We start from the raw sequence: 16275 nt of genomic DNA, 5'->3' as shown, positions 1-16275 counted from the left end.
TTTCATATGTAGCCCAAGCTTCCCTGGTGGCTCAGATGGTAAAGAAACTGCCTACAGCGCAGGAAACTCGAGTTCCATCCCTGGGTCAGGAAGATCCCCAGAAGAAGGAAATGGCAACCCATGCCAGTATCCTTGCCTGGAGAAGCCCATGGACGGAGGAGCTTGACGGGCTACAGTCCATGGGGTCGCAAAGCGTCGCACATGACTGAGCAACTAACACTTCACTTCACTTTACTCACTTTGCCCAAACTTGCTCCCTCTTTTCCTGCTTGTTGCTCATCCAGCTCAGGCACCAATCTGAAGAAGTCTTTCCTGACACCCCATCACCTTGGCCTGGGAAGACACCTCTCCTCTCTACTCCCATAGCTTTGTGTACTTGTTCTATCGTTATTTTTTGTCACACGGTATCACAACCGTTAATGTGTTTGTTTTCTCGTTCCACTAGTCCGTGAGCTCCTCGTTTATCTTTGTATTCCTAGGACAGGCAAAGTACCTGGCATATTAATAAAGGCATGTATTGAATATTTAACCATATATACTAGAACACTGTCACTTTTTTAAAAAATGTTATTTATTTGGCTGTTCTGGGTCTGCATTGTAGCATGCAGGATCTTTAGCTGCAGGATATAGACTGTTAGTTGTGGCATGTGGGATTTAGTTCCCTGACCAAGGATCAAACCCAGGCTCCCTGCATTGGAGTCTTAGCCAGTGGACCATCAGGAAAGTTCCCTATCACTTTAATGCTGCTGCTGCTGCTGCTGCTAAGTCGCTTCAGTCATGTCTGACTCTGTGCGATCCCATAGACGGCAGCCCACTAGGCTCCTCTGTCCCTGGGATTCTCCAGGCAAAGCTATTTAATCCTTAAAATCACCTTGCTTCTCAAATATGCACAAATGTTTATATTTCAATAAGTTGAATGATGTGAATTTTCTCATGAACCTCTCTTCATTCAATATAGTTGATGGTCCTAAATCATGAGATAATTCTTTCCATCCAAAAGATACAAGAATTGTTCTTATAATCATTTGATTTGGGTTTTTTTGCCCAGACATAACTTCCTAAATCTTGAAGACCACTGCATCTGTCCATTGCAAAAAAGGAGAAGTTTTGGCAGGAACTACAGACCCAAAAGTAGGGGGCTGGAACTTTCATTGGGTAGGAGGAGCATTCACGATTTCCTTTTTTTTTTTTTTAGTATTTATTTATTTATATTTATATGGTTGTGCAAGTCTTTGTTGCGGCACTTAGGATCTTTAATCTTTAGTTGTTACATGTGGGATCCAGTTCCCTGACCAGCAATTGAACCTGGGCCTCCTACACTGGGAGTGCAGAATGTTACCCACTGGACCACCAGGGAAGTCCCATGACTGCCTTCTTTAGGGTTCTCTGTTCTCTTCCCACGATACCAAAGGGTAAGGCAGGATTAGAGATGGCCTTCTGGGATACATTCTCCATCTTCTCTCGCTTTGAGAACTCCTAGGAGGAGCAGAGCAACCTCTAGGGTGGTGGAGATAAGGAACAAACAGTTTATTCCTTTGGGTTTAGGGAAATATCTCTACATCATGGACTTACTTTTCCCTGATTCTTTGGTCAGAGTTTCTGACCTAGAGGAGCAAGATCAGAGTGTGGAGAGCCAGGGTAAAAGGGTGCAATTACCTTGAGAATCTTCTCTGTTTAAATATCATTTATCTTCTACTGCTATTCCCATTGCCTCCAAACTTGTTTCCAAAACAAAAACATTTCCCCAAGGAAGATTACCCTGTGACAGGTAACCCAAATGGGAAAAGGCTGAACAAAAGCAAAGCCACTAAGTAAGGGAACTCTGGCAGCCACTTTTCTTGTTATTGATCACTGTTTGCCCTGCAGTGACAACTGGCTGAATGCAAGCCCTTAATTACGATTCTCTTTGGATTGCCCTCTGAATACTTAACTCGATTCTTGGTGAAGTCTGGGTCAAAAGTTTTAAAGAAGAAACTATAATGTGAGTTTTTGTTAAAGAATAATCATCAGATTTAAACAGAACCTTTGGTATCCATGGAAATATGCAGTCAAGTGCACAAATTTTCTTTTCAAAGAGAAGAAAAAAGAATCTTTTTAGTCTATTCCCAAATACCTAAATCACATCTTCCCTTAGATTTAAACTCCAGGAAGACATTTTTGTGTTCCCTGGAACACCTCTACCATCATCTCCTTTCTGGAGACTCCCAGATGGCTCAACATTATGGTTAAACCAATGATCCTACCCCAAGGAGCTTTCCTGTACAATTCCTCCTGCGTGTGGTGATTCCTAGGCCATCTTCCCCAGCACTTTATTCTGGCACCTCTGCACCTGTGAAGCCATAGAAAGTAGCTGAGGTTCAGATCTGCACATCCATTACCCACTCACTAGTCAGACTGTTAAAGAGAATAACCACAGGCCCAAAATGGTATCACTTGTGCTAAAGCCCCTGATACCAACCCTAAATGTAACACCTGACCTACTTGCAGTCTTGACCTTCCCCCAGAATGTAATCTTAATCAACTATTCCAGAGTTTTCTGCTCACCACCAATGAGATCATCTGCCACGTGGGCCCTCTCCATCCATCTATGTGGTAAAACCCTTGTCATTCTCTCCCTAAAAGAAGATGTCCTGGCCCAAAAATAATCCTTTATTTTCTTTTGCTAATTTCCTTTTGTACAGCTCTGAATATTCATTGGAAGGGCTGAGGCTGAAGCTGAGGCTCCAATAACTTTGGCCACCTGATGCAAAGAGCTGACTCACAGGGAAAAAACCCTGATGCTGGGAAAGACTGAGGGCAAGAGAAGAAGAGGGCAGCAGAGGATGAGATGATTAGACAGCATCACCGACTCAGTGGACATGAATCTGAGCAAATTCTGGGAGATATCAGAGGACAGAGGAGCCTGGGGTGCTGCAGTCCATGGGGTCGCAAAGAATCGGACAGGACTTAGCGACTGAACAACAACAACAATGCCTTGGAGCATCCTTCTGCTTGCTAGATGGAATGCTGCCCAATTCATTAATCACCTCACAGAGTCAATTCAATCTTCAGTTTAACTTGGTTGCATTTTATTTTTTAAGAAGAGAAATCAAATTGTTTGACTGAATGAGTTCTGCTTTCAGAGACAGAAGAATGCTGTTCAACAACATCATGGAGGATTTCTTTAGTCTCTTTCCAACTTCTCTCCTGGGGGAAAGACAAAAACAGAAGATATCATGATACTCAGAAAGTCTTCACAGTTATAGAGGAGCTTTTTTCTGTCTAGGAAAAAAAAAAGAATCTCTCAAAACACGGGATGGGATTATTAGTAAGAGTGTTATCTCAGGGAAGTAGAATCAAGTCATCTTTAATTTTGCTTTAGTATTTTTTTATAAAAAGATATATAATTAATAATTAGAAAATTTTTCAGCTAGGAAAATAAAAAACCAGTGGTTTTAAAAATCACATAGAACCCCTTCATACAACTACCACTATTAACTTTTTCTGGTGTGAACGATAGAGATGATTACCCTTTTTTCCAGGAGTTCAGGACATAGTGTACAACTATACCTCAATTTTTTTAAATAAAAGAATTCAGGACAAAAAAGGAAAGTTTATTTTTATCAAATATAAGCTTCCAAAAGATAATACTAGTAACTCAGAAGTACTCCTTAACTTTTAAATGCTATGCTATACTATGCTAAGTCGCTTCAGTCGTGTCTGACTCTGTGCGACCCCATAGACGGCAGCCCACCAGGCTCCCCCGTCCCTGGGATTCTCCAGGCAAGAACACTGGAGTGGGCTGCCATTTCCTTCTCCAATGCATGAAAGTGAAAAGTGAAAGTGAAGTCACTCAGTCGTGTCCGACTCTTAGCGACCCCATGGATTGCAGCCTAACAGGCTCCTTCCGTCCATGGGATTTTCCAGGCAAGAGTTCTGGAGTGGGGTGCCATTGCCTTCTCCGAAATTTTAAATATTACCACCCAATCCCCAAAGCCCACCCTTCTCTCTTTTGGGCTTACCTCATTCACAGGAATCAGAATACTGAATTGTTGCCTGTTCATCTGTAAAATTAAATAACATACATCATTATATTGCAGACCTCATACATTCAGAGAGAAACTACATAAAAGTTATCGGTTTAGGACTCCCTTGGTGGTACAGTGGATAAGAAGAATCCGCCTGCCAGTTCAGGAGACATGGGTTCAATCCCTGGTCCAGGAAGATCCCACATGCCAAAGAGCAACTGAGCCGGTAGGCCACAACCACTGAGCCGGCGCTCCACAGCCCAAGCTCCACAAGAAGAGAAGCCACCGCAATGCGAAGCCCACACACCACAACAAAGAGTAGCCCCTGCTCGCTGCACCTATAAAAAGCCCACACACAGTAATGAAGACCCAGTAGAACCAAAAATAAAATAAGTTAATTAAAATAAATAAATTGTAAAAGCTACTGTTAAAAAAAAATCCATTTAGAACAAAAGTTACCGCTTTAACCCTTTCCAAAAGATTTCTATAGGTTATGAGCATATTCAGAATACAGCAAGTTTTCAATGACTAATATTTGCATGCTTGCAGTAAATTATTCATCTAAGCAAACATATTAAGAATGGTTAGTCATTAGAGAATACTGTTCTTTTGGTCTATGGACCACATTGTATAAAATATGTCTAGTTCAGAAGACTTTTTAAAAGTGGCATATAACTGAATCAAAGTGTGTTAGGAGATCAGATAATGATGTGCACTTGGCTTGGAAAAGAGTATTTGGAAAATTAAGAGAGAGATCATGAAAAAGGAGGCAGAAATATGTCAGGAGATGCAGGTAAATCTGGGCCCTCACCCGGCAGGTAGTAGTCATAGACTTTGATGGTTGCTGGTTGGAGGTTGGTGACCAACACACTTTGGCTGATGGTGAAGGTATAGGTCTGAGTTTCCTTCCCGAGCTATAAGACAGACAAACATCCCATTAAAACAAAAGTGAAAATAACATCTCTGCAATGTGGAGATTGAAAAACTCTTGCTGAAAAAGGCACAGATGTAAAGAACAGACTTTTAGAGTCTGTGGGAGAAGGCGAGGGTGGGATGATTTCAGAGAATAGCATTGAAACATGTATATTATCATATGTGAAATAGATCCCCAGTCCAGGTTCAATGCATGAGACAGGGTGCTCACGGCTGGTGCACTGGGATGACGCTGAGAGATGGGATGGGGAGGGAGGTGGGAGGGGGGTTCAGGATGGGGAACACATGTACACCCATGGCTGATTCATGTGAATGTATGGCAAAAACCACCACAATATTGTAATTAGCCTCCAATTAAAATAAATTAAAAAATGGAAAAAAAAAAAGAAAGACTCTTGCTGTCTTCCCACAGATTTCCTGAAACCCTTCTACCTCTGCTTCTTGCCACTCCCAAAACTGCCTCCTGTTGTCTTTCTGGCTTTCTTCTCAGCATCTTACAGTTTCCTGGTCCTTCTGTAAAATGGGTCCACTCTTGGTCTGGTCTAAGCTACAGCTCCTCTACTAAATTAAGTGCAGTGGCCAAAGGAACAGAAGCTTCCATCATCCTTAAACAGCTTTATATACACGATTGGTTTTCTCTCTTCATTCAGCTCTCTGATCCAATGACATCTCCTCACAGAGGCCTTTCTTGGCCACCTGACTTTAAAACAGTCACACTGGACTTCTCTGGTGGTCCAGTGGCTAAGACTCTGAGCTCCCAATGCATGGGGCCTGGGTTCGATCCCTGGTCAGGGAAGTAGATCCCACATGCCGCAACTAAGAGCTCACATGCCAAAACTAAAGATCCTGCATGCCACAATGAAGTTCAAAGATTCTGAGTGCCACAACTAAGACCCAGTGCAGGCAAATATATAAAATAAAATAAAAGTCATATCCTGGCTTAGCCCCACCACACTCCTACATAGCACTAATGACTATTAAAACTATTCCTAAATATGTATGTTTGTGCATATATATGTATTTTTTAATTTGCATATTATTTGTCTCTCCATTAGAATATCAGCTCCATGAGGACAGGAGTCATGTCTATGACTTTTATTGCCACATCTCTATCATGTTGAAGAGTATCTGGTATATGTTGATCACTCAAAAACTGTTTGTTAAATAAATGAATGGAGAGTTCAAGACAATTGCATAAATTACTCTAATAGAAAAAATAAGATTTATGTTATAAATTTAGACGTGAAGTTATAAATGCTGAAGTGGAAGAAATTTTGAAAGAGATTTTTTTAGGTATGTTCTGTGTCCTTATTCATTCAGTTCTGTCTGACTCTTCAAGACCTCATGGACTGTAGACTGCCAGGCTCCTCTGTCCATGGGATTCTCCAGGCAAGAATACTGGAGTGGGTACTGCTGCTGCTGCTAAGTCGCTTCAGTTGTGTCCGACTCTGTGCAACTCCATAGACGGCAGCCCACCAGGCTCCTCTGTCCCTGGGATTCTCCAAGCAAGAATACTGGAGTGGGTTGCCATTTCCTCCTCCAATGCATGAAAGTGAAAAGTGAAAGTGAAGTCACTCAGTTGTGTCTGACTCTGGGCGACCCCATGGACTGTAACCTAACGGTCTCCTCCATCCATGGGATCTTCCAGGCAAGACTATTGGAGTGGGTTGCCATTGCCTTCTCTTGGAGTGGGTACAGGGCTTCTAAAAACATGGTCTGGGAATTCTCAGGAATGCCCAAGACTATCTGGCAATTTGTGAAAGCAGAATTATTTTGGGAATAATCAGTTCAGTTCAGTCACTCAGTCGTGTCCGACTCTTTTCGATCCCATGAATTGCAGCACGCCAGGCCTCCCTGTCCATCACCAACTTCCAGAGTTCACTGAGACTCACGTCCATCGAGTCACTCTCTCATCCAGCCATCTTATCCTCTGTTGTCCCCTTCTCCTCCTGCCCCCAATCCCTCCCAGCATCAGAGTCTTTTCCATTGAGTCAACTCTTCACATCAGGTGGCCAAAGTACTGGAGTTTCAGCTTTAGCATCATTCCTTCCAAAGAAATCCCAGGGCTGATACTAAGACAGTATTCACTTTTTTCCATTCTCATTCTCTTTCACTGTACTAGTGGAAGGGGACTACTTGATGTGTGATATTTCGACAGATTGAATGCCAAAGCAGACCGGAGAATTTCACTCTCTCTGATTAAGCTAGATATTAAAGCAAAAATGTAAAACAATCTGCTAGTCTCACTAATTTTTTTGTTGTTTTAGGAAATACATTTTTCATGAAATGTTATATTAAAATGTTGTGAGCTTATTACTATTGTTTTTAAATAGCCTAATAAATATTTTAATGTTTTTATCATTTTTAGTTTCTAATAAGATAAGACATTATCTTTTCTAATAAGATAAACAGATGTAACCCACACTATCATCAGCTCTTTGAGATCATTTAAGAGTATAGAGGGGTCCTGAAAAAACATCTTTGGAACCACTGCTCTCATCAATCATTTAGTTATCATAAAGATTTAAAGCAAATGACTAATATACACCAAAAGAAAGCTGGGATAGCAGACTTAATATCTGATCAGACAGAATCTAAGGCAAAGGAAAAAAAGTGCACATGTGTGTAGAAATCTAAGGCAAAGAAATATATATAGATATATATAATGTAAATGAAGGACAGTATATACTAATAAAAAGGAAATTTAAAAAGATATGTTCATAAAACATACAACCTTAATTATATAATCAAAAAATATATCAAGAAATGACTGACGGAATAGCATAGCTAAATGGATAAAGGACCAATCAACCACTGTAATTACAAATTTTGACAAATTTCCAAAAACTGATAGATGGAGCAGAAAAAATAAGCAGGGATAACAAAGGCATGAACAACAGAAATAATCATTTTGGACTTTTAGATCTAGATAAATCCATGCCCAAGAGAAGAGAAAGAAAAAGAGAAAATGATGTCACTCAGTCATGTCCGACTCTTTGCGACCCCAAGGACCGCAGCCTACCAGGCTCCTCCACCCATGGAATTTTCCAAGCAAGAGTACTGGAGTGGGTTGCCATTTCCTTCTCCAGAGGGTCTTCCCGACCCAAGAGAAAGGACCTGGATATTCTTTTGTAGCACACAATGAACATTTCCAAAAACAGACCACATATTAGATAACAAAAAAAAAACAACCCAATGCATTTTAGAAGCTCACTATCATGATCTCAGACCATAGTGCAACTTAGAAATTAGTAACAAAAAAGTGGCTTTAAATATCCCATGAATTTTCAAAAAATTAAAATATAAAGTAAGTCATTAAAGAAAACAATACATGTCAAAAATTGTTGGATAAAGAATATACTTAGAGGGAAATTTATAGTTTAAATTAATCAGAAAATGAGAGATTAAAAATAAACAAGTTTAGCATTCAACTTAAGAAGTTAGAAAAGGAATGACAGAAAATATCCTTTTCTCCTGTCTTCAGCCCAAAACAAAGAAGGAGTTCCCTGGTGGTCTGGTGATTACAACACAGTGCTTTCACTACATGGACCCAGGTTCAATCCCTGGTCCAGGAACTAAAATCCCTCAAGTCTTGGGCCCAAAAATAATAATAATTTTTAAAAAGGAAGAAATTAATTAAACAGAGCACCAAAAGCAAATAATCAAATAACAAAGAACAACAGAGAAGAGAAAGAAAGCCAAAAGTAACTTTTGTTAAACGTGAATAAGATTGCCCTCTGATGATATTGGTAAAGAGAAAAGGGGAAAAGATACACAGAAAAAAGGAAATAGTCACAGATATAATCATGATTGGCTTTTAGACCATTAGACTTGATGTCTCGAGTTAGAAGCTGACTGACAAATCTGGCTTGGTACACAGACCATCTGGCCACTGCAGTCTTAGGAATGGTGTTGTGGAAATTAGTATCCCCAGGTTCAACTCCCACCTTGACTCCTGACAAAAAGGTTGAGTTGAGAAGCACACCTACTCGATCACTTCAGCCTCAGTCTCCTTACATAGAAGGAGGGTGGTATGTGAGACTCGGGGAAGGTGTGTATGAAAACATCATTTAAACTACAGCATCATGATTTCAGGGTTGTTCCTGATACACTAACCAGTGTGTGTGTATGTTAGTTTCTCAATCATGTCCAACTCTTTGTGATCCCAGGCTCCTCTGTCCATGGAATTCTTCAGGTGGGAATACTGGAGTAGGTTGCCATTCCCTTCTTCAAGGGATCTTCCCAATCCAGGGATCAAACTCAGTTCTCCTGCATTGCAGGCAGACTCTTTACCATCTGAGCCACAAGGGAAGCCCCAAAGTTGTTCACTCACCAGAGTTGTTCCAAAAGAGACTACACAAGGCTTACTCCAAAGTGGTTGTGAACACTTACCCTCTCAGGTTGCTCAAACTCATGTGTGTGACACTAGTACATGTACATTAGAAGGGGAGTGAAAAGACACACAGCAATCAGTTCCTGACCCCATACCTCTTCCAAGTAGATGTTGAGTGTGTCAATTTCAGATTCAACCTTCTTCACCAGTGGTTGCTGGAGAAGCTGAATAAGAAAGGATGGAAAAAAAGAGAGAGACTGAGAGCCAGAGCCTTTCTTATCTCTAAGGTCATCTTGCAAAGCTCTGCCATGGTTACAAAAGCAATATATGTTTTCTTAATGTGGAAAAACATAAGAAAAAGGAACCAAGACAGTAACTGGCATATCAGTTTGATATAACTAAACATATCAGACTATTTATGTTCAGTCACTCAGTCATGTATGACTCTTTGCAATCCCATGGACTGCAGCACACCAGGCTTCCCTCTCCTTCACCATCTCCAGGAGCTTTCTCAAACTCATGTCCATCGAGTTGACAATGCCATCCAACCATCTCATCCTCTGTTGCCGTCTTCTCCACCTGCCCTCAATCTCATATACTCAATGTATCTTTGTAGCCCATTTAGAAACTATAATCATGAGTTAGTTGCGTGTATAAACCATCATGCCCAACTCACCAGTTTTTAATGATAATTAAAAGCTATGACCATTAGTCTCCCTTCAAAACTAGAAAACAGAAGCAACTTACTAACTGATTGGTGCCCTCCACAGGACTGAATCCAGAAAGCATCTTGACCTCCACAATAGCCATATTGGAAGAGCTGCGACTCCCCACATAACTGAGGGCAGAAAGAAGAAAACCTGTGTCAGCCCATTGTCTTCCCTCTCAGCACCCTGTGTGTTCACAATACACACACACACACACACACTCCAGCTCAGCCACCCTATTCTAGATGTCCCCCAACCCCTCTCTGCTCTCCTCACCTGGTTTGGATCGTCAGCACCAAGGATCCAAGTGAAGTATGTTGCTTACACTGAGATCCCGTTGTTTTCACACTAAGACTAAAGGCCTCCAGACTTTTCGGAGGGAGGATATTATATCTCAGCACCGTCTAGTTGGAGGAAACAAAAAACAGTTGGAGAAATCAGAGTTGGGGAGAATTTTAAAGATTGTATGGTTTGAATGACTTTCCTTGCAAATAAGATAGAGAAGATTCTGCTGGAGGTTGAGATACTCTCAGACTCTCCTCCCCAACTCACACTAATCCTGCTGGAGCTCAGCTTTGTCTCTCAGTTGTGCCTGATCTGCGGCCCCAGGGACTGTCACCCACCAAGCTTCCCTGTCCATGGGATTTTCCAGGCAAGAATAGTGAAGTTGGTTGCCATTCCCTTCTTCTAGGGATTTTCCCAACCCAGGGATTGAACCCGTGTCTCTTGCATTTCAGGTGGATAGTTTACCACTGAGCCACCTGGGAAGCCCAGAGCTCTGCTTACCTGAGCATAAATACAGCCCTTGCCTGAGGCCTCCAAGGTGTACACCCCAGGGATATGGGGCAACATCTCCTGCTGGAACACCAGACGGTTGGCAGCTTGAACATTGAAGGTGTGCTGGAAATTGAGCGGATTTCACTGCCAGGTTGACTTGCTCCGACGGCACGTAGGCAGTGGCGGCATACTTGGCGAGAGCTTGGAGAGCCACCACGGTGTCCTGACAACAATAGGCATGTACTTACTGTTTTGTGAGCCACTGGAAGTAACTTTCAACAACCCTCAAGCCTAGACACCTGATTAGTGTTTGCTAGTTTGAATGATACCTCCTCTAAGACTCTAAGATCCACATTTAGCCATGCTGGGAAAGCTCACATAGAAATCACATCTTACCTGCATAGAAAATCACCATCAAGTTATTATCAGACATCATAGGTTGTCAGGTTTAATTTCATGTATTTATACTCAGCAATGAAGCCTAGCTTCCGAACAGGTTATTATTAGGAGTGAGTGGATCATTGTTTAATATCTGTTTTGCAGTCTCCTTATTTGGGGAGGAAACAGCAGTAGCTTGATAGCCCTAAAAACTGCATGTTCTTCCAAGTTATTTAATTGCATAAAGATCTTCTGTGACACAGGGTATCAGGGGATCCTTGGAAAATCCATCCTTGAAGGACAAGCCTTCTTAGCCATTGTGTGTCTGTGTGTGTATGTGTTAGTAATTCAATCATGTCTGACTCTTTGCCACCCCATGGACTCAAGCCCGCTAGGCTCCTCTGTCCATGAGATTCTCCAGGCAAGAATACTGGAGTGGGTTGCCATTCCCTTCTTCAGGGGATCTTCACAACCCAGAGATTGAGCCCAGGTCTCCTGCACTGCAGGCGAATTCTTTACCATCTGAGCCACCTGGGAAGCCCCTTAACCATTATGCCATGTGACAATCTTTTCATCATCTGGGAATAAGACAGATCCTACTTTGTAGTATATACAACTTTTCCTAGCTTTCCTTCTAGATTGTAAACTTTTTAAAGACTATGTCTTACCAGATTTCTAATACTTGAAATAGAAGAAGGAGGTATGCCCATAAAGTCATGCCTTTATGCTTACAGACCCCATAACTGGCTTTCCAATTTGTGACTATGTAAATTTAGCCATAATTATACATGTCCTCTTTACATGTAAAACATGGATCTTGTGATGTTTCATACTCTACAAAGTAAGACTTAAATACGTATAGTACTATTTGTGTGCTCATATGACCTAATTTTATGAATCCTTCTATGTCTTTTTCAAACATGATTTTTCTCCCTTGCTGTAGAATGATTAGTCCCCAGACCTAGAGGGCAAGGGTGATCGTTTTTCCTCTCTCTCCATGTGGGATCCAATCCTACCTGATAAATGGCATAAGAACAAGCTATTTACCTGAGTGGAAGAGAAGCCCCCATATGCATTTTGCTGCTTGGTCAACCAAGCCACTATGCTGGTGGCCTTGCCTAGCTCCTTTTGAGTCAGGTCGTCTTTGCTAAGCAAGGTCAGTAATACATAGGCCGTGAGTTCCACATCCACAGCCTCAGGCTGAGACCAAGGGCTGGTATCTGAAGTCGGAGCAGGTTTCTGGCTCCAGTGAATGGACTCTCCTATGGAGAAAAACGCATGATTAGGAAAGTCTTGGAAGGAAATGACTTGCCTATTTTCACTTTGTAAATGTGTGTGCACCAAGTGTGCCAAGTTGCTTCAGTCATGTCTGACTCTGTGTGACCCTGTGGACTGTAGCCCACCAGGCTCCTCTGTCCATGGAATTCTCCAGGCAAGAATACTGTAATGGGTTGCCATTTCCTTTTTGAGGGGCTCTTCCCCACCCAGGGATCGAACCCACATCTCCTTCACTGGCAGGTGGATTCTTCACTGCTGAGCCACCTGGGAAGCCCCAAATCAGAGAAAGTAACAACCAAAAAGTAATCATCAGTCAGAAAAAAATATTTCTCAAATCTTCTGACTTATTGGCCATAATGTATATGCAAGAATTTGTGTCTGTGTGTGCATGTGTGTACACCCATACAGAATTCCCTTGGGTGAAGCTGGGAGCATCAATAAATGCCTCCAGAAATGATAACATATGGGAGAATATGCATAAAAATGCTGAGAAACCACAGAAGAAATGCTAATGAGAGCAAGCAAGTAGATGATGAGGTCAAATCCCATTTCTGTGACAGCCACAACGGTAACTTGAAGATAAAGAACAACAAGTGGAAATGAGGAGTGGAAGCTAGAAGTCTTATTAAATATAAGTTTAGGGACTTCGCTGGTGGTCCAGTTGTTATGAATATGCCTTGCAACACTGGGGACAAATGTTCGAATCCTGGTCAGGGAACTAAGGTCCTACATGCCACAGAGCAACTAAGCCCACATTGCAACTAGAGAGTCCGTGAGCCTCAACGAAAAATCCTGCATACTGCAACTAAGACCTGACACAGCCAAAAAATAAATTTTTAATATAAATATATAAGTTCAGAAATAATAAATACATAGCCCAAAGGAGATAATCTAAGTGGAAGAACAAAAGAAAACATGTGAGCCTACAATGCAAGATAATGAGCAAAATATGATTACATTAAGTTGATATATACCTGAGCAGGTATAACTCCACCCACTGTCTGAGACCCCCGTTCCAGGACTGGAGTTGCTTATACACAGGCCAAATATCTACCCAGAGCCCTGATGAGAGGACAATTCAGCAATGACACTTGTATAAATGAAAGCTGAGATTAAATTTATGCCTGGAAGTATAATTTTAAATAAAGAGCATTAATATTTTATTTACAAGATCTGTTAGAATATCTAATTTTTTTTGGCCATGCCACAGGGCTTGCAGGATCTTAGGGATCTTAGAGTAGTAAAAGTGCTGAGTCTTAGCCACTGGACCAATAGCAAATTCCCAGAATATTGCAAATTATTCTTAAATACATCCAAAGTTTGAGAAGGACCTCGAGAAATCTCTAAGTTCATCTTACCCCATCAGCCTCAGTAGCTTTACACCAAAGAACTGTTAAACTAGGGATTCTCCAATGCCAGTACATTTTCTGACCTGCTTCTACCATCTATTTTCTCTTCATGTTAAAAATATAACATGCTCTTTGAGGACTTTCAGGGGTTTTCCCACAAAACTCTTAGTAGTGATTTTATGACTTAACTTTTACTAAAATGAATCCTAGAACTGAACATGTGCGCGACTACAGAGACTAGGGAAATTTTTCACATCTTTTCACAATTTCAAAAAAACTGGAACTTCCGTGGGAGTCCAGTGGTTGGGACTCAGAGCTTTTTAGACCTGGGTTCACTGTTTTAGACCTGGGTTCGATCCCTGGTCAGGGAACTAAGATCCTGCAAGCCACACATCAGGACAAAAAATGAAAAGGACTTCCCTGGCATCCAAGTGGGTTTGATCCCTGGTCTGGGAAGTTCTGCATACTATGCAGCGTGGCAAAAAACAAAGCAAAAGCTAACATGGCCAACATACCTGAGACAATAGCCTGTTGATCTAGCTTTTTCAAGAAGAATGTTTCTGATGTTCATGTTTCCAGCCAGAGAGAACGTATAAGCAAGGAGGGCCTGTGTGTACAGGTTGGTGGTAGAGGAAACAGAACTCTTGACACACTGCAGCCCCTGACTCACCATTGGGTCCTGGAAGGTAAAGATAAAGAACTGAATTTAGAAGGCATTCCTTTAAAAAGTGGAGGTGATAAGGAAGTCACCATACTCTCCTTTCAGTTTAAAAGGCTCTCGGTTCTGAGTTCAGTCACTCAGTCGTGTCTGACTCTTTGCGACCCCATACACCACAGCAAGCCAGGCCTCCCTGTCCATCACCAACCCCCAGAGTCCACCCAAACCCATGTCCATTGAGTCAGTGATGCCATCCAACCATCTCATCCTCTGTCGTCCCCTTCTCCTCCTGCCCTCAATCTTCCCCAGCATCAGGGTCTTTTCAAATGAGTCAGCTCTTCGCTTCAGGTGGCCAAAGTACTGGAGTTTCAGCTTTAGCATCATTCCTTCCAAAGAACACCCAGGACTGATCTCCTTTAGGATGGACTAGTTGGATCTCCTTGCAGTCAAAGGGACTCTCAAGAGTCTTCTCCAACACCACAGTTCAAAAGCATCAATTATTCAGCACTCAGTATTCTTTAAAGTCCAACTCTCACATCCATACATGACCACTGGAAAAACCATAGCCTTGACTAGACGGACCTTTGTTGACAAAGTAATGTCTCTTTTCATGACAGCTTTTTAATATGCTGTCTAGGTTGGTCATAACTTTCCTTCCAAGGAGTAAGTGTCTTTTAATTTCACGGCTGCAATCACCATCTGCAGTGATTTTGGAGCCCAGAAAAATAAAGTTAGCCACTGTCTCCACTGTTTCCCCATCTATTTGCCATGAAGTGATGGGACCGGATGCCATGATCTTCGTTTTCTGAATGTTGAGCTTTAAGCCAACTTTTTCATGCTCCTCTTTCACTTTCATCAAGAGGCTCTTTAGTTCTTCTTCACTTTCTGCCCTAAGGGTGGTGTCATTTGCATATCTGAGGTTATTCATATTTCTCCCGGCAATCTTGATTCCAGCTTATGCTTCCTCCAGCCCAGCATTTCTCATGATGTACTCTGCATATAAGTTAAATAAACAGGGTGACAATATACAGCCTTGACCTACTCCTTTCCTAATTTGGAACCAGTCTGTTGTTGCATGTTCCAAGCAAAAGTTCTAACTGTTGCTTCCCGACCTGTATACAGGTTTCTCAAGAGGCAGGTCAGGTGGTCTGGTATTCCCATCTCTTGCAGAATTTTCCACAGTTTATTGTGATCCACACAGTCAAAGGCTTTGGCATAGTCAATAAAGCAGAAATAGATGTTTTTCTGGAACTCTTTTGCTTTTTCAATGGTCCAGTGGATGTTGGCAATTTGATCTCTGGTTCCTCTGCTTTTTCTAAAACCAGCTTGAACATCTGGAAGTTCACGGTTCATGTATTGCTGAAGCCTGGCTTGGAGAATTTTAAGCATCACTTTACTAGTGTGTGAGATGAGTGCAATTGTGCGGTAGTTTGAGCATTCTTTGGCATTGCCTTTCTTTGGGATTGGAATGAAAACTGAGCTTTTCCAGTCCCTTGGCCACTGCTCAGTTTTCCAAATTTGCTGGCATATTGAATGCAGCACTTTCACAGCATCATCTTTCAGGATTTGGAATAGTTCAACTGGAATTCCATCACCTCCACTAGCTTTGTTCGTAGTGATGCTTCCTAAGGCGCACTTGACTTCACATTCCAGGATGTCTAGTTCTAGGTGAGTGATCACACCATCGTGATTATCTGGGTCATGAAGATCTTTTTTGTATAGTTCTTCTGTGTATTCTTGCCACCTCTTCTTAATAGCTTCTGCTTCTGTTAGGTCCCTATCATTTCTGTCCTTTATTGGCTGGAGAGGGACAAAACTAGGTAACTTTCTCTAGAAATAGGCATGATCCGGAGAG

At 41.7% G+C, this 16275-nt stretch overlaps 1 protein-coding gene across 1 annotated transcript in view; it reads right to left on the bottom strand.

Moving 5' to 3' along the window:
* Nucleotides 1–2642: 2642 nt before the first annotated feature.
* The window catches only part of A2ML1 (alpha-2-macroglobulin like 1), a 49448-nt gene continuing 35815 nt past the window's right edge, over nucleotides 2643–16275 (bottom strand). The window contains 11 exon segments of the mRNA XM_070370131.1: nucleotides 2643–3186; nucleotides 4002–4043; nucleotides 4819–4921; nucleotides 9429–9497; nucleotides 10021–10111; nucleotides 10257–10384; nucleotides 10767–10890; nucleotides 10892–10980; nucleotides 12183–12397; nucleotides 14278–14311; nucleotides 14313–14441. Coding sequence (XP_070226232.1) covers nucleotides 4003–4043; nucleotides 4819–4921; nucleotides 9429–9497; nucleotides 10021–10111; nucleotides 10257–10384; nucleotides 10767–10890; nucleotides 10892–10980; nucleotides 12183–12397; nucleotides 14278–14311; nucleotides 14313–14441 — 1023 coding nt within the window. The 3' untranslated portion in view covers nucleotides 2643–3186; nucleotide 4002.

Source organism: Bos mutus, chromosome 5 (assembly GCF_027580195.1).
Source record: "Bos mutus isolate GX-2022 chromosome 5, NWIPB_WYAK_1.1, whole genome shotgun sequence".
NCBI classification, from domain to species: Eukaryota; Metazoa; Chordata; class Mammalia; order Artiodactyla; family Bovidae; genus Bos; species Bos mutus.
The sequence above is the reverse complement of the archived record's forward strand: the minus strand, read 5'-3'. Positions and strand labels throughout refer to the sequence as shown.